The sequence below is a fragment of the Carcharhinus amblyrhynchos genome, chromosome 30 (assembly GCF_965287045.1).
Source record: "Carcharhinus amblyrhynchos chromosome 30, sCarAmb.v2.hapA, whole genome shotgun sequence".
Taxonomy (NCBI): domain Eukaryota; kingdom Metazoa; phylum Chordata; class Chondrichthyes; order Carcharhiniformes; family Carcharhinidae; genus Carcharhinus; species Carcharhinus amblyrhynchos.
In genome coordinates this window covers 25,622,324-25,644,847 of record NC_137353.1, presented here as the reverse complement: position 1 = coordinate 25,644,847, position 22,524 = coordinate 25,622,324, and the positions used below count along the sequence as shown (strand labels likewise).

Sequence of the window (22,524 nt, the reverse complement as noted above, 5' to 3'; positions counted from 1 at the left end):
TGGAAGTATTGGAGAGAGTGCAGGGTAGATTTACCAGGATGCTGCCTGGTTTGGAGGGTAGGTCTTATGAGGAAAGGTTGAGGGAGCTGGGGCTTTTCTCTTTAGAGCAGGGGAGGATGACAGGCCACTTAATAGAAGTTTATAAGATGATGAAGGGGATAGATTGTTTTTTTGGGTGGATGTAGCTGTTACTAAGGGGCATAACTATAAGATTCATGGTAGGAGATATAGGAGGGTTGTCTGAGGTAGATTCTTTACTCAGAGTGGTTGGGGTGTGGAATGCACTGCCTGCTGTGAAAGTGGAGTTGGACACTTCAGGAACTTTCAATCGGTTATTGGATAGGCACATGGAGCACACCAGAACGATAGGGAGTGGGATAGCTTGATCTTGGTTTCGGACAAAGCTCAGCACAACATCGAGGGCCGAAGGGCCTATACTGTGCTGTACTGTTCTATGTTCTAAGGCAGTTAGTGCAGCCACACAATTAGATGGAGAGATAGAGACCCAAATGGAATGTGTAAATTTTAGAAATTCTTCCCAACCTATTCCTGTGTGGTTGTGCAGTCTGCATACAAGTCTGAGAGTTTTGGCCTGCTCTGTATTTAATGTAAAATTTCGCTTCTGTGTGGAAGTATTTCTGTATTTGGTGAAATCCGGTTTGCAGTAGAGTTTAGAGAACCTGAGCTTCAGCAGGAAAGATGACTTACCAGTTGTATTTAAGAAGAAAGAGGTGGCCACATTCTTCTGATGGGACTCGCTTTATTATGATCAAGAGCATAAATCTAAGCTTCTAATAAAATAAAACATGTCCTGGGTTTGGGACACGGAGGCTAATTGGAGGATTCCCAATTGCTATTTTGTTTGTTCTTGGCTGACCCAGCAAAGCCTCCGACCCAGGCTTGGATTTGGGACCTTTCTGGTTCTACAGCTCGGGTCCACACTGAGTATTAGATTTACAACCCAGCGCGGTGGCACAGTGGTTAGCAGTGCTGCCTCACAGCGGCAAGTACCCAGGTTCGATTCCCCACTTGGGTCACTGTCTGTGCGGAGTCTGCACTTTCTCCCTGTGTCTGCGTGGGTTTCCTCCCGGAGCTTCGCTTTCTTCCTCCATCCAAAGATGTGCAGGTTAGATGGATTGGCCATGATAAATTGCCCCTCAATGTCAGGGGGACTAGCTAGGGTAAATGCATGGGGTTATGGGGATAGGTCAAGGATAGGATTGTGGTCGGTGAGACTCGATGGCCAAATGGCAGCCTCCAGCATTGTAGGATTTAATGAACCCTCAAACTGGGTCCAAACTGGGCATTAGACTTACAACTTTCAAACTAGGCTCCACACTTGCATCCTCCAAACTGGGTCCACCTGATTTGTATATATCCAGTAATAGCTGGTTATGAAGAGTACCAGGAGAGTGCTGAACCCTCAGCAATTCTCGCCCTCTCCATAAAGTGTAACTGACAGCTGAATATATGATACTACTTATAATTACGAGGACCGCATAGATGCAAACTGCAGCTGTCTGGGCTTTGTGTAATGACTGACAGAAACAAACAATTACAGCTTTTAATTATATTCCAGCATAAATAACAGTAATTTGCATGAGTGACTTCTACCTATGTCCCTCGCTCTTTTTTTAAATGTGAAAATTTGAACCATCTGTCAACCATTATACTGCATTTATTTTCGAAGTGTTTTAATCAAATGTAAGGGATGCTGATGGAATACCCATGTATCTTTTTGTCGAACAGCCCTATGGTTGCCAGTAGGTCCAGGATATTTTTACTCTCCCTGAGCCCAACTCCGATGAAACAGGGGCAAACGTCAATACTATACGTTTGTTTTTTAGATGGGAGGGGGAGTTTGCTTCAAAGCAGGTGAAGTCCAGAACATTCCTCAAGTTGCCACTTGAATGTGGGTTACAGTGATACTTTGAGCTGTCTCTGTATGGAGGCATGAGGTTGCGTATGGCAGTTTTCTCTTAAATGACAGCTCCTAGATAAGCCACTTCAATCTAGTGAAGATTTGCCTTTCACTCTTGAGCACCTGATTGTTAATGGACAATGCAACATGTGTAATGTAGAGATCCTTTGGATGGACTATAACAATCCTTTACATCCGAGTGTTTCTTTGACGTAACTTCCCTTTTGCAGCTTGATCATCAAGAGAGTGAATGGAGCATCAGCTACCAACCAGTTATGACTATGAGCTGTATTATAATGTCATATAACTAGGGTCCAGCAATTATCCAGGTCACAATGTTTAGTCTTGAGCTCGTGTGCATCGGCTCAAATTCAGAAGCAAGAATTGATTGATCCTCCTCTTTGGGCCCTGGCATCCTGAGACCAATTGTAACACATGCTGTCTGGTGGCACGGTGACAGTGCTGTCTCACAGCCTGGAGTGGGGAAATTCCACAAGAGTTCTCTCTTGTGCTCAGCTCTTCTGCTAATCAGCTCTATGAAAATCACAGGTAAATTAGCCTTTGGTCTTCATTTTTAATAAGCCAAGAAAGTTGCTGTTGCATAGCAAACATCCCCCTCCAGGCTGCTTTCTGGTGAAGCTGGGAGGAGGAAAGAGAATGGGAAGGGACTGATTGTCACACCTCTCCACATTTGCTCGTTTCTTTCCTTTCAGAATTCGGGGCGTTAGTTAACATTTAGCGTTCTGTTGATCCGTGACTCCAATTTGAAGTGGTACAAATGAGGTGTTGTGCAGAATACTGAAGCAAGAACAAAGAAAATTATGGCACAAGAACAGGCCATTCGTCCCTCCAGGTCTGCACAGACCATGCTGACCGAATGCACTAAAACCCCTTACTCTTCCGGGGACCATATAAAGAACAGAAAAAGTAGATTAAGAGGGCGTAGTTTGTTCTGTTTACTTTGGGTACACTTCATGGAAAATCACAGAGCCCTTTTGTTTACACTGATCCATAGGTATTATTATTTTCTTTAAGAATCTTAGATTAATGGCCAAAATCATCACAAGGAGTTGGTGTGAAGCTGAGGTGAATTTGGGTGCAGTGAGTTGAGAGGCCAGCAATTAATTGATTTGTATCAAATTCAGTTTCATTGTTCATTCTGACTCTGAATGAACTGAACTGTTGTTCAGATGTCAGAGGTAGGCTCTTTACTCAAGAGGGTGGTAAGTGCATATGGATAGTATTAGAATAGAGGGTTATTAGATTGGTTCCACTGGTCGGTGCAGCATCGAGGGCAGAAGGGCCTGTACTGCGCTGTAATGTTCTACGTTCTATTGCATCCTGTTGCCCTCGTCTTCCAAAGAATGCAAACTTTTGAGTTAACGAAGAATTCTGAGGATGCAAGGAGTGTGTGAAAATGTGTATCTTGAGCTCGGGAAAGTTGAATGTTGTTGAAGTATGGAAAGTAAGTCTTGGGCATCCCCAAGACAGTTGTTGTTAACTTGAACAATGGCATTAACGAGAACAATAGCAAGTCCATTTAGCTGACCCTGCCATATAGCCTCGCAATCTTCATTTGGAGAATGTAGATCGTTCTACTGGGGGAGTGGGTGTTGGGAGGGCAATAGTTTAGGGGTGGAGTGATGGAAAAAGGGATACATGTGTACATATTAACTACACCAATATGTTTCTCTCCATCCAGCCTGAAGCAGCCCTTCACACTCCAGTGCAATCATCCCTACTTGGGATTTCCATTGCCAGTACCTGTCTGGCACAGGGGTATCTTTGGGTAAGTAATTGTAACAGTAGTAGGGGTAGTTAAGTGATGTGAGCCATTGTGTGCTACGTGAGACCTTGCATGTTTTAAAGTTTACTAAATGGTCATTTATATTTTTAGACCATTTAACAAAATCTAATATTTGTTTCTTTTCCTTCCTGTGCCCTTCCGTAGATTGGCAGTGGGCGAGAACAGGGGCTGGGGCAGATTGATCTTTTCTCCTTGAACAGATCCGCTCCCAGACACGTCAAGTCCTTCCAGGTTAGCTCCCGAGTCTTGTGCATGGAATATATCCCTCTAATGGTCCGAGATGAAGAAGATGCCTGTTGTCCAATGGCGAAACCTGGGGATAGCCCAATTATTGTAATGGGACTTCAAGATGGCAGGTAGGCATCCACTTTGCACTGGGAATCCTCAAAGGCCAATAGCTTATGACGTGCTACCAGATTCCCCAATTCTTGAAAGGCTTCCTTCTTTAATACTTTACCAATCAGTACCTTTCATGCAACTATTAAATTATAGTATTGAGGCTATGCGGGAAGAAAGAACTTGCATTCAACTTGTGCCTTATCTCAGTAAATGAAAGTGAAGCCCCAGTTGTTATGTAGGCAAACCCGGCAGCCATTTTGTCTGTGAGGGTCCCTCAAATGACAATGGATTGAGTTTCTGGCAGCCATTTTGTCCTCCATGGTGTCTCAAATGACAATGGAATGACTAATCAGTTAAAGAAAAATATAGGATGGTTGAGCAAAATTGCCTTTTGCAGTTGAATAGTGGAGTGAGATCTTTAACATCTACTTGACTTGTAGGCAGATGGAGCTTTGCTTTTCTAACACCACTTGCACCCCCCACCACCACTAAGGCAGTACTTCTGGCAAGGTGGCACCCTTCCCTCAGCATTGCTCAGGTTTTTTTATGTCCAGTTCCTGCAGTGTAACTGAACGCAGAACCTCACAAAACAGATGTGGAGCTGCTAGCATCTCAGATGAGCTGACCAGGTGCAGTTCTCCCAAGGTTTTTGAAGGAATTGGTTATGCTGGGAAAACTAGTAAATGATCTGGTCTTTTTTTTTCTGTGTTGTCAGTGGGTTGAGCGGTCACTCACTGGTATAGAATTGGAGACCATTTGGTCCATCGAGCCTGTACAGACAACAATCCCACCCAGGCCCCATAACCCCACACATTTACCTTCTAACCTACACATCCTGGGACACTAAAGGGCAATTTAGCATAGCCAGTGCACCTAACCTGCACATCTTTGGACTTTGGCCATAGTACCGCAGATTTATTTTAAACACAAGAAATAGAAAGACTTGCATTTACATAGCGCCTTTCACAGCCACTAGACATCTCAAGGTACTTCACTGCCAATGAAGTACCTTGTGAAGTGTTTGTTGTATGTGGGCAACGCAGCAGCCAATTTATGCACATGATGTGGAGATGCTGGCATTGGTCTGGGGATTTTTGCACAGGAGGCCCACACAAACTGAAATATGATAATATCCAGTTAATCTCCTTTAGTGAGAGTGATTGAGATATAAATATTCGCCAAGATACTGGGATTAATTCCCTTTATCAAAACAGTGCCATGGATCTTGACCATCTATCTAAGCAAGCAGGTGGGGCCTCCTCCACTTAACAGCTGATGGTATCCCTGATGGTGTAGGACGCTCAGTACTGCGTTGGAGTGGTAGCTTCTTTCTCCTACTTACCTGGTGGGTGTGAAACCAGGATCAGGCAAGGAATGAGGCTGTCCCATTTGCACAGGGGGTGTGTTGATGCCTGCGATGATGGTTTGCCAGGCCAGGGTAGAGTAAAGGATCAGGATGGACGAGGAGGTTAAACGAGGCTTTACCTGATGCAATTTTTCAAAGACATCTCGGCCTTTTGGCTGAGATGAAGTGTTAGATCAAACCCGGGAGAGGGTGTGATGAGTCATCCTGTCAGCTTGGATCTCGTTTGATCGAGCCCAAGACGGGAAGCAGTGTCTTGCCTTGTCAGCTTGGATCTGGTTTGCCCAATTTAAATTGGCTTTTTTGATTAGAATTAAAATACAGAAAGGTACCCCAAAAAAAATCCTGGCGTGGGACTTGCCTTGGAGCCAGAAGGTCACAGGGGGTTTAAGAGTTCAATCCACTTACCCACAACTGACTCGTACCACTTTCTCAGTTACCTCAAAAATTGTGCGACAAAAGTATTTGATTGTTCTGTCAATGTTGCTGAGGTTTGACGTAACCCACCCTTGCAATCTAAATTAGATGCATTTCATAACACTGGGAGCTTTTAACTGGTGCTTCTGCAAAGGTTATTTGCTATGAAGTATTTGAGGTCACAAATCCCCAGAGGGGAACTAAAAACTGTAAAATGTCATGGCCTTGCCTTGGAGATTCTACTGCGCAATATTTGTGATAATGAGAAATTTCTTTGCTATAGTAACCAAATGTTTTCTCTGAGCAGTTCAAAAAGAAAGTGCTGCAGGGAGAGAGTGCAGGTCTGGCAGCATCAGTAGAGAGAGAGAAACAGAGTTGAGTCCAACATGAGACTTCTTCAGAAGATGTTGCCAGACCTGTTGACTACTTTGAGCCCTCTTACTGTTTTTATTTTAGATTTCCAGAATTTTCAATGTTTTTGCTTTTGACAGTATTTTTGAACAGTTTGATCCCATTCTCTTAAAAAGCAAGTGGAAGAATTTCATCAGACACTTGTTATTAATCTTGCATGACACAGTTTCAAAGCTTCTGCGATTTGGGACTTCCCTGATCTGCTTAGATTTATCCTACCTCTGCTTTACCATGTTAAATGCACTCACTCTGATCTAATCCTGTTATTTCTATTTGTTTCTTTCCCGATAATCCTGCCTCCCTTTTTGAATACGCTTTCTGTTTGTATGGAAGCGTTTGTAAAATAAAATGTAGACATGAAATTGGTAATCTCACTTAGATATTTGATGTGGGAAATGGGGAAAGATATCACCCTGTTGCTATACGGAATTCTTTTGTTGGGAAGGAGCTTTATCATTACTCGACAGTCAACAAGAACTATTTGATATTGATGATGTGAAGAGTTCCAATTTCCAGCACTAACTACTTCAACACACAACTCGTGAAAGAGAAGGTTGAGTGTTCAAAGCAAATTCACCAAAGATCCTTAGACATCACCTTCCAAACTCACGACCACTTCCATCTCGAAGAACAAGGGCAGCAAACACGTGGAAACACCACCACTTGCAAGTTCCCTTCCAAGCCACTCACCATCCTGCCTTGGAAATATTATCAGTGTTCCTTTGCAGTCACTAGGTCAAAATCCTGGAATTCCCTCCCTAATGGCATTGTGGCTCAATCCACAGCACATGGATGGCAGTGAGGAAACCCACACAGACATGGGGACAACGTGCAGACTCTGCACAGACACTGACCCAAGCCGGGAATCAAACCCAGGTCCCTGACGCTGTGAGGCAGCAGTGCTAACCACTGTGCCATTGTGCCACCGAGTAAAAAGGAGACTTAAAAACAGTTTCCTTTACCAAAAAGTCTTCCAACTCATCCTCAGAGGTTGGTCTGGATAGTGAGGGGTGTAGGTTGAACTGTGTCTCTTTGTAAAGCATCCTACTGTGCTTGACCCTTTTTACAACACATTGTAGTTGTAGGATTAACCTCAACAGCAGTTTCTGAGCTTCAAAAACCAGGAAGACCTCTGATTTGATTGCAGTGTAATAGTTTGGATAAGGGAGTAGTGTATCCTTGGACTCTCATTGGAGATGAGAAAGCAACCAGAGCTCTCATTATTCCTGCTGAGAACTGACACGTGATTGAGAGAATACACTGAGATGCCAGAGGTAATTGCCCTCTATCCAGCTGTGTATGGCAGCAAGAACCTTGAGCTTTCTGAAGGGAGGAGGTGTGAAATTTGAAATTGCATACCTTGGTTAATCTTCCTATAACTTTTATTTATTAAAATGCTACTTCCCAGATTCTTTCTGTATACCTAGTACAGGAACACTTGTAACCTGGAGATGTGAAACGCAGCAAAAATGGGAAGTGTAGGTGAAGGCATTTATTCACCTTTCTCATCGACCACTTCCCATTCATCGCCAAGTAGTCATTGCCATTGAAAGTGAATCATTGTGTGTGTATGTGTTTGAAATGCTGAGATTGTTCTAAGAAATGTTAAAAGGATGCTATAAACATGACAAAGGATACTAATAACAATACAAGTCAATCTTGCAAGAGAAACAACTTGAGTGGATGTAGAATCAGAAGGGGCCATTCGGCCCATCGTGTCTGCACTGAGTCTCCAGCAGTGTCTCTTTCCCAGGCTGACCCATCACTCTATCCCTGTAACCCCATGTATTTACCCCACCAGTCCCCTTAACCTACACATCTTTGGGTACTAAGAAGCTATTTTAGCATGGCCAATCCACCTAAACTGCGGGTTTAAATGGGGTGACATGGTGGCTCAGTGGTCAGCACTGCTGCCTCACTGTGCCAAGGACCTGGGTTTGATTCCCGACTGCGTAGAGTTTGCACGTCCTCCTCGTGTCTGCGTGAGTTTCCTCCCATGCTCCAAAGACGTGCAGGTTAGGTTGGTTGACCATGCTAAATTAACCATCATTCAGGGGGTCTGGCAGGGTAATTGAGGGGTTATGGAAATAGGCCTGGGTGGGATTATGGTCATTGCAGACCCGATGGGCAAACTGGTCTCCCTTCTGTACTTTAGAGACTTTATGATCTTTGGTTTATGGGAAGAAACCCACGCATGCACGGGGAGAACATGCAGACTCCTCACAGACAATCATCCAAGGCTGGAATTGAACCCATGTCCTTCACACTGAAGCAGCAGTGCTAACCACTGTACCTCCGTGCTGCCCAAGATGTAATTCCAGTCTGAAACAGAAGGGGTGAACCAAGATTTGTTCTGTTTTGGTAGCTCCCTCCTGCAACCTTCCAAAATGTTTCTGTAATCTAATACTCACAATTCTCCTATTTCTAAAATATTTCAAATATTAATAATATTTTAGAAATACAGAACTTGAATTTTGCTGGAAAAAAACAATTTTTTTGTCCACACTTTTTGGGAGATTCGAAAGAAGGGAAATCAATAAATATATACTGTATGAGAAGGAAGTGCTGATTGGTTGGCAACTGGTCTCTAGGATAGTGGCATTGCTATGGAGAATCCATCAGTTGATGGTGACTGATAGTTAACTGCCAGGTATTGTTTGAAATTTAAACTGGGCTGTTGGCTTTTGTCAAGATGTTGCCGTGAGGAATGAACCGGCGACTAGCTGTCACTTATTTTGTTCATGTGTGTACATGTTCTTTCTATCTGCAAATGAAGACCCCTGTGGCATAAGATATGTAGCTTCCAGTAAACTCAGTTGTGCCACCCTGTGCATCTAACCGATATTGTTAAATTGGTCAATGTAATTCTTAGCACATTGGCTTATTTTGTGCTTCTCTAATTCTAGTTTCTTACACATGCCTGGTTTCCTTTATTCCACCAATTTGGCTATGTCTTCAGTTGCGTACCTGGGCCCTGAACTCTGGAATTCTCTCCTTAAACCACTCCACCTTCTCTCCCTTCCTTTAAGAAGGTCTTTAATATCTGTCTCTTGTGACTAAGATTATGGCCATTTTCCCTAATATCTCTCAACCCAGTGTCAGCTTTCACTTGACCTGCTCCTTTGAAATGTCTTGGGACACTATACAAGTACATTGCGCTCGCGCTCCCTCCAGGTAGCACGTCCTTAGAGGGCACTTGCAACCATGGTCCTCCACATGCATGTCCAGAGTTATGCTTGCTGCAGTGCTATAATGGTCGGCCATTGTCTCCTGCAAGTTCTGGCTGACCAGGAGATGCTCCCACTCCTACTGCCTGCCATTGGTACATTGGAAGAACTTTAAGGTTGATCATCAACCCATTTGACCCTCAAGTCCCAGAATGTAACTTTAATCCTATCACTACTGCCTCTCAGCACCAGGACCCGGGTTCGATTCCTGGCTTGGGTCACTGTCTGTGCGGAGTCTGCACGTTCTCCCCGTGTCTGCATGTGTTTCCTCCGGGTGCTCCGGTTTCTTCCCACAGTCCGGAAGACGTCCTGGTTAGGTGAATTGGCCATGCTAAATTCTCCCTCATTGTACCTGAACAGGTGCCGGAATGTGGCAACTAGGAGATTTTTACAGTAACTTCATTGCTTCGTTAATGTAAGCCTACTTGTGACACTAATAAATAAACTTTTTATTTTATCCAGAGTTTCTGGCTCAGAATCAGAAACATTCTCCACTGTGCCACAAGACCCCCTCCCCCCCTTATGATTATCTTTGCAGGGTGGGGACGAATCGGATCCTGTTGGGATGCCCTCTGCAGTTCAATAGCCATCGAAGTTTGTCTAGGCCCAGGCTCCTAAAAAGGAGCGCGATTGAGGTAGAAGGCTGCTAGCAGCTGGTGTTTGTGGAGCTGCTCCCAAGAAGAGGCAGCATTTTTCATAGCAGGGAGAAAATAAACTTTTAGCACCTTTCACAATCTCAGAGCATTCCAAAGCAATTTACTCAACTGAGCACTTTGAAGTATAGTCACTGGTGAAGTAGGAATAGCAGTTGCCAATTTGCATACACAAAGCTCCCACAGATACCCTGACAGATGATAATTAGACAAGTAGGTTTGTGTGATTATTGTCTGAGGGGTAAATACTGGCCAGGGTGCTGGTGATGGCTAACCTTTGAAACAGCACTGTTGGATCTGTGACATCCGCCTGAGAGAGCAGACAGTGTCTCAGTTTTAACATCTCAGAACAAAGAGAACTACAGCACAGGAACACTCACTTTAGCCCATAAAGCCTGCACCGAATTTGAACTAAAACACCCTATCCTTCCAGAGATTATATCCCTAAATTCCCATCCCATCCATGTGTTTGTCCAGACGTCCCTTAAAAGTTACTATCACATCCACTTCCACTACCTCCCCCTGGCAGCGAGTTGGGGAGAAATGCCCATTCATCCAAGAATGGGCACTTCCAGCAATGCAGCATTCCTTCAGCACTGCACTAGCTTGGAGCATCAGCCTAACGTTTTTGCACAAGCCTCCGGAAGGAGACTTAGAAAGAGGCCATTCGATCCATCGAGTCTGCACCGACCACAATCCCGCCCAGGCCCTACCTCCACATCCCTATGTATATTTTACCCACTGATCCCTCTAACCGAGGCATCTCATGACAATAAGGGGCAATTTTATCATGGCCAATCAACCTAACCTGCATATCTTTGGACTGTGGGAGGAAACTGGAGCACCCAGAGGAAACCCACGCAGACACGAGGAAAATGTGCAAACTCCACACAGACAGTGACCCAAGCTGGGAATCGAACCCAGGTCCCTGGAGCTGTGAACCCAGAACCTTCTGAACCCGAGGCAAGCGCGTGATCCAAAGAATCACAGCCAATACCCAAAAGCCATGATTGTGAAGAAAATTCGCTGGGCTAATTAATAGAACCAAATGGTTAGGGTGGGGGGCAGGGGTGGTCATTCGGCTTGTCAAATTTGCACCAGCTCTCTGTAAAAAGCAACTCGTGTCAGTCCTACTCCTTTACCTCCATATCTGCTCTGCCCAGACCCTTCATAATGTTAAGCACCTCTAACAAATCTCCACTTAAACTTCTCTAAAGAGGATAATCTCGCCTTTGCCAATTTTTTTTAATTCATTCATGGGGCATGTGCATCGCTGGCTAGGCCAGTATTTATTGCCCATCCCTAGTTGCCCTTGAGAAGGTGGTGGTGAGTTGCCTTCTCAACGCTGCTGTTCCACATTCTATGGGCTGACCCACAAGGCAGTTAAGATTTTGACCTAGCGACTGCGAAGGAACAATGATATATCTTCAAGGCAAGATGGTGAGTGGCTTGGAGGGAAACCTGCAGGTAGTGGTGTTCCCATTATCCATGAAACTAAACACTTTCATGCACCAAATCAATATTGAAAATCCTTCCTACGCCCTCTCGAATGTTTTAACTTGTGTCAATATATGTGGTGGCCAGAATTGGACACTACTGCAAACCAGTGTTTATATTTAAAAACTCACCATAACTTCCTTGCTTTTGTACTCTGCTTCTATTTGTAAAGCCAAGGATCCCGTATGCTTTATTAACTACTTCCTCAACTCCTGTCCTGCCACCTTCAGTGATTTCTACACGTATCCCCAGGTTTCTCCATTCCTGCAGCCTTTGTATTTTATATTGCCCCTCCTCTTCCCACCAAAATCTATTACCACATACCGTTCTACATTAAATTTGATTTGTCGTGTGTCCACCCATTCCTGTCCATAAACTATTCTTCTCACCCTTCAAGACTTCCAAGTTTTGAGTCATCTGTGAATTTCAAGGTCATTCTCAGAGCTCAGTCATTAATACAGATCAGATTCAGTACTCCATGTACTGAACCTTGAGGAGCACCACTCTACACCTTTCTCCAGTCCAATAAATATTCGTTCGTCAGTACTGTTTCCTGTCTCTCAGCCAACTTTATGTCCATGCTTCCACTGCATCTTTTAACCCATGGGTTTTAACTTTGCTGACAAATCTGTTACGTGTCTTGTCAAACATATTTTTTTTCAAATCCCTAATGATATGTTAAATATTGCTGAAAAGAGACTTTTCTTGATCAAAGCTTTGTCTCGCACTCATCAGGACATTCACAAGATTTCAGTGCAAGGGAAATCAAACTTATGCTGCCTTGAGAAGAATGCTGATTGGTAGAGATGTTGCTATGGCAAATGCACCAGTTGATGGTGACTGACAATTAACTGCCAAGCATTGTTTGAAATTTAAACTAGGCAGCTTGACTCTGGTCAAGGCATTGCCCTGAGGAATGAACCAACAAATGGCTGTCACTTATTTTGTATTGTGTAAACAGGCATAATGTGTGTGCATGTTCTTTCTGTCTGCAAAGAACAGAGCCGTGTGTATAAATATGTAGCTTCCAGTACATGCAAATGCACCACACTGTGAGCTCAACTGACAATCATAAATTGGTTGTCAGCATCATTCTAAGGATTGTTTAGCAAGTGTCTGATCGTAGAATCACATCTAATGTTGGATATTGTTTTGAGTTTTGCAAGCATGGGGTGTCTAGGTACAGCCTGTACTTTGCCTGTTGTGAACAGAATAATGTGCTGTTTGATTATGGTCTGCTAGTCATTGGGGCGCATTGCCTATGTACCCAGCATCACAATAACACTGAAGCTCATATACCATATAATTCATTTAGTGTTAATGTAAGCCTTACTTGTGATTTAATAAATTAACTTTAACTTAGTCGAAATGTCTTTTTGGCTTGATGGCAGTATCCTGTTAGTGGTAAATCCCACTCGTGTTCCTACTAGCTTCATGTTGCTGAAACCTTCTGAGATACCACACACTTCCAGGGTAATCAGAGGTAGACTGGGTACTTTTTAGGGACCCTAGTGAGAGCCTTTAGGCCTGTTTGTGAGATACGCGAAACTAGGGGCCACCATTTGAAAATGAGGGATCGTTTAAGACCAAGATGAGAGGATAGTTTTTCTCTTAAGGATCCATGACTCTCTAACTCTTCCTCAAGAAGCAGTGGAGGCTGTATCTATTTTTGAGGCAGAACCAGGTAGATAGTTAATAAGAAGCTGAAAGGTTAATGGGGATAGGTAGGGATGTGAGATTGATGGCGGCACAGTGGTTAGCTGCCTCAGGGGGACCCAGGTTCAATTCCAGCTTCAGGGTCACCATCTTTGTGGAGTTTGCACATTCTCCCCATGTCTGCATGGGTTTCCTCCACGTGCTCTGATTTCCTCCTACACTCCAAAGATGTGTGGGTTAGGTGGATTGGCCATGCTAAATTACCCCATACTGTCAGAGGGATTAGCAGGGTAAATACGTGGGGTTACGGGGACAGGGCCTGGGTGCAATTATTTTCGGTGCAGGTTCAATGGGCCGAATGGCTGCCTCCTGCACTGTAGGGATTCTTTGAATCAGATCAGCTATGATGTTATAGAATGGCAGAGCAGGCTCGAGGGGCTAAGTGGCCTACCCTGCTCCTAATTCATATGGACAACGTGAAATGATCTGATCAGGGTAGTCATTACCCTACAGGTTATCTTTGCGTCATATTTCACACCACTATTCAGTGCACACGCAGATGTTGGGTGACTAGGATTCAATCTGATTTAGGATATCAGTGACTAAATCTGCATTCACCCTTCTGATATCTAATCAGTTGTCCCAAGTGGCCATTATACACGTGATCAAGCAGCGAGTGTCGACAGATTCTAAAAAGTGGGGTATCAGTATTGAGCCTTGTTTTGTGCGTGCTGAGGGTGGTGTGCCCCCACTGTTGGGGGTGCCTTTTTTGGCGTCTGACAATAAACCATAGTTCTGTCCTTTTCAAGGCGTACATACCATGACGCTAGCTCAGAGAAGAGGGGAGTTCCTCCAGTACCCTGGCCAATATTTACTACACCACCAGTACTTAAAAACAGCTTATCTAATGATCTCTTTGCAATGTGTGGGACCTTTGCTGTGTGTAAATTGAGCTTCCTGTGTTACAACACTTCTAATAGACTGCATTGGTCATAATGTGTCTGGGACATTCCTAAGGTCATGAAAGGCATCATATAAATGCTCATGAATGCTTATTCTCCCACAGAAGGGATTAAAGAACAATGAGCAGAAACCATGTACTGCACTTGGCTTGAGTTTGCTCCTTCTGGGGAGATCAAGGTCCAGCTTCCCAACTGAGCTTTACTAACTCTTCCCTCACCAAAGATTGGATTTGTGCTCCGTTTGACACAGTACCGCAATAGCTGGATGTGTACTTACATTCAGATTAGATAAGAGAGGAACCGGAATGCTATTTTTTTTATATAAAGTAGTCCTCTTTTATTAAAGGAAATGGAAGCTGATCTGCCTGAGGGGAAATGGTATTTCCATTTATTCCTCAATGTAGTGCAGTGCTGAAGGCATTAGGCACTGTCAAAAGTGCCACCTCTCTGCTGAGATATTAAACCCAGGCTCGTTTTGCCTCCTTGATCAGGTATAAATGAAAGTAACAAACCACTGGTGTGGTTTGGAGGAAGAGCAGAGGAGATATGCCAGTGTCCTGGGCAATTTTTATTCCAGTAAGCATCAGTTGTTATCACATTGCTGTTTGTGGGAGCTTTCTGTGCACCAATTGGCTGCTGCATTTTCCACAATTAGAACAGTGACCACACTTCAAAAATCTTCATTGGCTGCAATGTGCTTTGTGTTCATGAAAGGTGCTATATAAATGCCAGCATTTCTGTATTCCGCTAATGAGTCTGGACATGAGGTTAAAAAAGCATACGGGCTTTATAAGTAGTGGCAGAAGAGCATAAGTGTAATGAGATGCTGTGGAAGGAGAGGCAATCAGTTGAGAATTGGCACATTTCTGAAAAAATATATATTGCAGGACTATGATAGGGAAGTAGGAAGAATTACTTTATCGAACAACTCATGCAGACATGAAGGGCCAAATGGCGGCCTCCTGTGTTAATAACCTTCTTATGACTGTTCTTCGATTCTATTCAGTACTGATTAGCTATTCATTTTCAACCCCACTGAAATTATGTTGAAAACAAAATACAGTAAAAAATTGACAGAGTTAGAGGCAATATAGAAATAATAAGTATTGTGAATTTATGAATTCACCTGTGTCCTGTAGAGGCATCCAAACATTGATCCCTTTGGCCTGATCTGCCAGTAATGTTATCTAAGCATTGACATTCCTGTGGCATTTTGCCCAGGCCAATGGTGATTGCTAATGGGAGTATATTTATTGACCTTAAAGGAAATATGGAGACCTGGCATTCAAAAAATAAATAAGTCACTGGAATTTCTTAGAGTGGAAAGAAACCAGTAAATATTTTAAGTGGAGCATTTAATTCTCAATATTAACCTCTCAAAATGCTGAGAAATAGCTGTGCTTTCTTTTATACATCAGATTGCTGACATTCCCTCCCTAACAGCACTGTGGGTGTACCTACGTCATGATGTGGGTATGCCGGCGTTGGACTGGCGTAAACACAGTAAAAAGTCTTTTTACTGGGTGTACCTACGTCACAGGGACTGCAGCAGTTCAAGAAGGCGGCTCACCACCACCTTCTCGAGGGCGCTTGCAGATGGGCAACCGTTGCTGGCCTAACCAGCGATGTCCACATCCTGGGGGGAAAAAAATCTAAAAGAACTTAGAATTTCTGTTTGGTTTTTGGTTTTTTTTCCCCATCTTTAACACTTTACAAAGCCGGTGGTCAGAATGGACCGGACAGACTCTAAATCCATTCCTTGCTTGCTCCAAAGTTCAAGTTCAAAATCCAGCTCATTGTCCCCACAAGGGAGACAAACCAGATCCAAGCTGACGTGATAAGGCACTGCACCCCATCTTGGGCTTGACCTGAGCCAAATGGCCAAGAAGTGGGGTGAAATTGTGAGCTTGTACGTTATTAGAAATCTCTAAACCAGTCTCAGTTCGAAACTATACGTAATCTACTTGGAATTTCTGTTTCTCTGTATGGTCTGGCAATCTCTATTTTCGGGTGTGCTTGGGGCCCCTGGTATACTCTATCCCCCGACTGACCCATTTTGGTGTGCATGTTTTTGTGTACTTGCGCATGCGTACCTTGTTTCTTGGTACCCAAGCTTTGCGTCTGATCCATTCCCGTTGCTATATACTTAGAAGTTGCATTGATCCCTACTTGTGTGTGATGGAGCAGGTATGTATATATTAATGTCAACCTCTGATGTAGTAATTGGATCGGAGTGTACAGTAGATGCTGTTAGTCGACATGCTTCATTGAAAATAAATCCGTCAGCAAAACGGACATTTCAACTTCTGAGTCTGGGTGGTTTATTTTCCAATGGGGACTGTGAGCAAAAAATGTACATCTTAATGTTGTTTGCTGAGAATATAGTCAACCAGTCCCTTCTGAATGAAGGATCTGCATTAATCTACAATAATTGTCCTGCTGTGAGAGAAGCAAAGAGAAATGCAGGGTTTAATTGGATCCCAGTCAGACCATGAAGCAAATATATTTTATTAAGTTTTCCCTTCCTTCATCTCTTTACAGCTTTTGTGAAGACACTGCCTCCTTTATTGGAATATAGTTCCATTGGCAGCAGTTGCCCCGTCCTCTGTTATCTAAATGGTGAATGTCATCATTTATTACTTGTTTCTCATTGCCCTGTTGATATTTTGGCCTATACTTTTGTCCATATTAATGAGTACTTGAGCAGCCTTTATCCTTACAATTACCTGCTCGATATTTCTGGTGAATCCCATGTTGCCATCTACCTTGGCACTGAGTAAGCAGGGATGTTATCATGTATCTCAATGCAGTGCAATCGAGTTTGAGTGTCACAAGCAGACTTGCATTAACACTGCAATGAAGTTACTGTGAAAATCCACCAGTCGCCACACTTGGGCACCTGTTCGGGTACACTGAGGGAGAATTTAGAATGGCCAACACACTTAACCAGTACGTCTTTTGGATTGTCGGAGGAAAACCCACAGGGAGAATGTACAGACTCCACACAAATAGTGACCCAAGCGGGGAACCCAATCTGGGTCCCTGGCACTGTGAGGCAGCAGTGCTAACCACTGTGCCACCTTCCCAGTAGAAAGAAAGGGAAGATTAACAGCCTTTCCAGGTTGGAGCAGTAGAAGAAAGTGACTTAATGGATGGCATATGTTTTACATATGTGACACAACTAGTGTCTAATTTTTAGCTAACCACAAGCAAAACCCAATCAACTCCTCTTTCTTCTTTTTCAGTGTGGTAGGATACGCCAGTGTTGACATGGCAACCCAGTGTTTGTTTATATTTAAAAGCCCCGGAGAGGTGCCCGTGGTGTGCCTCAAGCATTTGCTGAATGTCTTGCTTGCCGGCCTGCAGGATGGGACCGTTGCAATTTACACCAGGACAAATGGTAAGTGAGTGGTTTTCCTAGCTCTGCTCAGCCCTGACCGCCTGCTGTGTGAAACATGACAAAAACTTTCTGCTGGTTACTGGTGCAGATTGGTGGAGTATTTTCTTCAGATGATATCATTGAACGGGGATGAGGAGGAAGTGTACTGCAGACTTCCAAACTCGTCTCCCTCATCATTTAGGGTTGTCTGAAGTCCCAACTATTCAACCAAGGTCAGTTTTGTCTTTTCAGCTTTCTGGTTTATTTATCGCCCGTTGGCTAGATGTTGAGGTGTCCGTTAGAATGAATGGAGTCACTGGACATCTGATGTGCAACATTATTCGGGGGGGCAGAGGTGAACACAGCCCCATTCCCAAGCCCCTATCAGAGATTGTGTTGGAAGAGGAGCGGCCACTACAGTTCCTGTGACAACAATTACGTTGTCAAACTACCTTTTCACTTTTGAGAGGCAATGGTCTTGTGGTATTATCACTAGACTATTAATCCAGAAACTCAGCTAATGTTCTGGGGACCCAGGTTCGAATCCCGCCACAGCAGATGGTGGAATTTGAATTCAATTAAAAAATCTGGAATTAAGAGTCTACTGATGGCCAAGAAACATTGTCAATTGTCGGAAAAACCCATCTGGTTCACTAATGTCCTTTTAAGGAATGAAATCTGCCATCCTTACCTTTTTTGGCCTACATGTCACTCCAGAGCCACAGCAATGTGATTTACATAGAAACATCAAAGATAAGAGCAGGAAGAGACCATTCTGCCCTTCAAGCCTGCTCTGTCATTCATCACAATCATGGCTGATTGTCCAACTCAATAGCCTAATCCTGCCTTCTCCCCATAAATAGGTTTAAATCCCTCCCACAAATAGATTCTCCCCATAAATAGTTGACTCTCACCAGCCCTAGAGATGGACAATAAATGCTGGCAAGCCAGTGACACCCATATCCCATTAATTAATTTTAAAAAACGTCCTTTTTATTTGTGAAGTGATACGCCATGATGTTGGGGCTTGACTGTGTCCAGTGAATCTCATTTTGCTCTGACTCTTACAATGTTTCTCTTGTCCTTAACTTTTCCAGAGGGAAAATGGGAGTGGGATACTCCCCGATTGGTAAAGGTGGGGTCATCTTCAGTCCGATCTCTCCTGGCAGTGGATGACATGGTGTGGGCCAGCTGTCAGAACCAGGTCACGTTGATTGACATCGCTTGCTTCACCACATGGGTATGAGTTACACTATTACTATCAGCTAATCAGCCTCCTTCCTGTTGAACCCCAGCAGCCTTTGATTGAGCTAATGCAACCTGGATTCCAACCTTTTTGCTCTTGCTACTTGATCTTGAATCTAATACATTGAGGTCCATTTAGAAAGTAAACTGGTCTCCTTTTCTTAAAAAAAAATCCTGGTGGTTTCAAGGTGAAAGTTCCTTAAAAATTCATGTATAATATGTGCGGAATCTGTAGGGGTGGAACCGTGGTTAGCACTGCTGCCTCACAGCACCAGGGGCCCAGGTTCAATGCTGATCTCGGGTGACTGTCTGAATGGAGTTTGCACATTCTCCCCGTGTCTGCATGGGTTTCCTCCCACAGTCCAAAGATGTGCAGGTTATGTTGATTGGCCGTGCTAAATTGCCCTTTACTGTCCCAAGAAGTGTAGATTAGGAGGATTAGCAAGGTAGATACGTGGAGTTATAGGGATAGGGGCTGGGTGGGATTGTTGTCAGTACAGGCTCGATGGGCCGAATGGCAGCTTCCTGCACTACAGGGATTCCATGATTCCATTCCTCATCAGTTGGCAATGGCCAATCCTGATGCCGTGAATCTAGTGCCCGTTATAACACACTTCTGTAGTACATCAAACCAACATCATCTAAACATGAGGAGAAAAGGTACAAAACCACCTTCTTTATAAATAACGCACTTCAGAGCTTGCTGTGAAGTAGTAAGCTATTTTTGTCTTATTCTAGGCTTATGATGTCATGTTACTTAGATTTAAAAAATCTGAGTTCTTTGTTCTTGCTAGAGAGATGCCTGCAGTTTCTCATTTAAGTTTTGGCCACTGGTTCATTGGCCATGCTGTGTCTAGGTAAACATCTGTTTGTCAGGATGGGACTTCCCTTTCAGGCGTGGGTCAGGAGGTGACGGTTGTAATTTGCACATTCTCCTGTGCCTGCTGGTGGAATGAAAACGGTTCCACGGAAGCTGAATCTGGCAGATTTATACCTTTCTTCTCCTCCTCCCAGGATGTGCGCACTGCTGGCAAGGCCAGCATTTATTGCCCCTCCCTAACTAATACGATCAGGTTAACCTGAGTGGCTTCCAAGGCTGTTTCGGAGAACGGTTAAGAGTCACCCATGTTACTGCAGGTCTAGAATCTCCTGCAAGCCTGACTGGGATAAGGAGAGCAAATTCCTTCTGAAGGACATCTGTGAAGGAGACAGGCTTTTATGACAATCTGGTAATACGGAACATGAAACTAATTAATCTAGAGTCAGAGTTTTATTGTGAAGCAAAAGAGGGCCCTTCAACCCATTATTGGTACACTAGCCATCAAGCCCCTATCTACTCTCATTGCATTTTCCAGCACTTGCCCCTAGTCTTGTATGCTGTTATACAGCATCAATTTAAAAACCTTTCAAACATTCCAGTTTAGCGAGATGAACAAGGACAGTAATCCAATTATTTCTTTATTTAACATTTTTAGTACAAACTCAAACAGTTGCAACTCATTAATTCTTTACTAAACTTTAACTCTAACTGAACATCAATTGAATTTTAACTCTTAAACTGCACTTTAATGTGGGTGGCACAGTGGTTAGCACTGCTGTCTCACAGCGCCAAGGACCCGGGTTCAATTCCCGGCTTGGGTCACTATCTGTGCGGAGTTTGCATGTTCTCCCCATGTCAGTGTGGGTTTCCTCTGGGTGCTCCGGTTTCCTCCCACAGTCGGAAAGACATGCTGGTTAGGTGCATTGACCTGAACAGGCGTCAGAATGTGGCAACTAGCAATTTTACATTAACACTGCAATGAAGTTACTGTAAGCCTACTTGTGACTAATAAATAAACTTTAAAAAAAATTTTAACTGAGCACCAATTTTAACTAAACAACTTTAACTAATTAATTGAAAATAGATGCCACCAAATTTAGGGAAACCTTGGCCAAGAAATAACCTCGATGTAGAATCTATCTTCTGAAGCGTCCTTCGGGATACAAGTCGTCTTATGATGGTTGGTCTCCAAGTTACCGCTGCCAAATAAAGGACTCTTATGTCTTTTTATCCACAATTCTCCACTTGCTTCCGGAAGATTCTCTGTCATTCAGCCAACTGTGTCACCAGAAACTGATCACATGGCTCGAGGATCCAATGAAATTACTTTTGAAGGACATCATGATGCTTAGCTCATTTGACATGTCCCATACATAGCAGCCATAAAAATCAAAGTCACACTGCGTCGGTTAATGTAAACAACTTCCCTTATCTGGGCCAACACAGGAAGCTTCAGATCACAGCTCCCGGACCAGAGCCTCTTTTACCACCTGCAAATGGTTTTCATCTATAAATTGACCAAAAATCCCAGCATGCTTAGCTCTCAGCCAGAACAACCATTTTAAAGCCACTACTGCCATTAATGTTGTTAAATCATTATTGTAGCCGTTCTTTCTCCATCCATAATGCCATAGTGTGGTATTATGTCTAGCACTTCACTCCAGATTCATTTATTAATTGAATTAAACTGCCCCCAGCTGCCATGATGTGGTTTGAACACATGCCTCCAGTGCTTTCGTCTGGGCCTCTGGATTCAGGCACGTTCCCTGCTAAAGGAACTTTAGTTTGTTGTTGCAACTCATTAACTGAGGAGAAGGGCCAAGGCAACATCAATGAGTACACTCGTGACAGTAATCAGTATGTTGGTGCCTACAATTTTCACTGAGCTATTTGCATACTGACTATAAAATGCATAAGAGCAGCTGGTGGAATTTAAATTCGATTAATTAAAAAAAAGCAAAGTCTGGCATACAAAGCTGATCTCGGTAATTGTGACCGTGACAACCATCATTGATTGTTTGAAAAAAAAACCCATCTGGTTCACTAATGTCCTTAAGGGAAGGAGACCTGCTGTCTTTAATCTGGTCTGGCCTACATGTGACTCCAGACCCACAGCAATGTGGTTGACTCTTAAGACGTGCTGGTTAGGTGCATTGGCCATGGGTAAATTCTCCCTCCATGTTACCCAAACAGATGCCAGAGTGTGGCGACTAGGGCATTTTCACAGTAATTTCATTGCAGTGTCAATGTAGAACAACTTGTAATTCTAATAAATAAAGTTAAACTTAACCACTCCCTGAAATGGCCAAGTAAGCCATTCTATTCAAGGGCAAATAGGGATGGGTGACAAATATTAGCCATGCAAGCAGCGACCACATCCCAAAAAAAATAAACAAAGGAATGTGATGTCAAGTTGACTGAGAGATGTTTGAGTTAATGCAAGCAAGCTTGAAAAGAGTGGGAGAGATGATGTGACAGAACAAAGTCATGCACTCTAACCTCTCCAGTCGGGAATGTTTGGGACCAAGTCACTTCCGGATTATAGAATGCCTAACCACAGCAGGCGAGCCGCAAAATGCTGTCAATGTAAATATTTTACCTGAAAGATATAACAGGGACAAAACGTTACAGTGATAATAGAAGTTAATTTACTTATCCAAATACAATGATCGGAATTTTACTGCCCTGCCCGTCACTGGAATCGGAACAGGTGAGGGGCGGACAATGGAAAGATCCAGTAACCTTGGGCAGGATTTTACGGTTTCGTAAATTCCCGCCCATTATCTTCACTTTTTCTACTCCAAGTGCTGTGCTCAACTGATGCTGA

The 22,524-nt window shown here is 43.5% G+C and overlaps 1 protein-coding gene across 4 annotated transcripts in view; it reads left to right on the top strand.

The window, feature by feature from the left end:
- LOC145360297 (rho guanine nucleotide exchange factor 10-like protein) overlaps positions 1–22,524 on the top strand; it is a 200,192-nt gene that overhangs the window by 161,315 nt on the left and 16,353 nt on the right. For all 4 annotated transcript variants that reach the window (XM_080215444.1, XM_080215445.1, XM_080215447.1 and 1 more), the window contains 4 exons: positions 3,624–3,710; positions 3,873–4,084; positions 17,499–17,653; positions 18,730–18,872. In XM_080215444.1, coding sequence (XP_080071570.1) covers positions 3,624–3,710; positions 3,873–4,084; positions 17,499–17,653; positions 18,730–18,872 — 597 coding nt within the window. The remainder of the gene's footprint in view (positions 1–3,623; positions 3,711–3,872; positions 4,085–17,498; positions 17,654–18,729; positions 18,873–22,524) is intronic.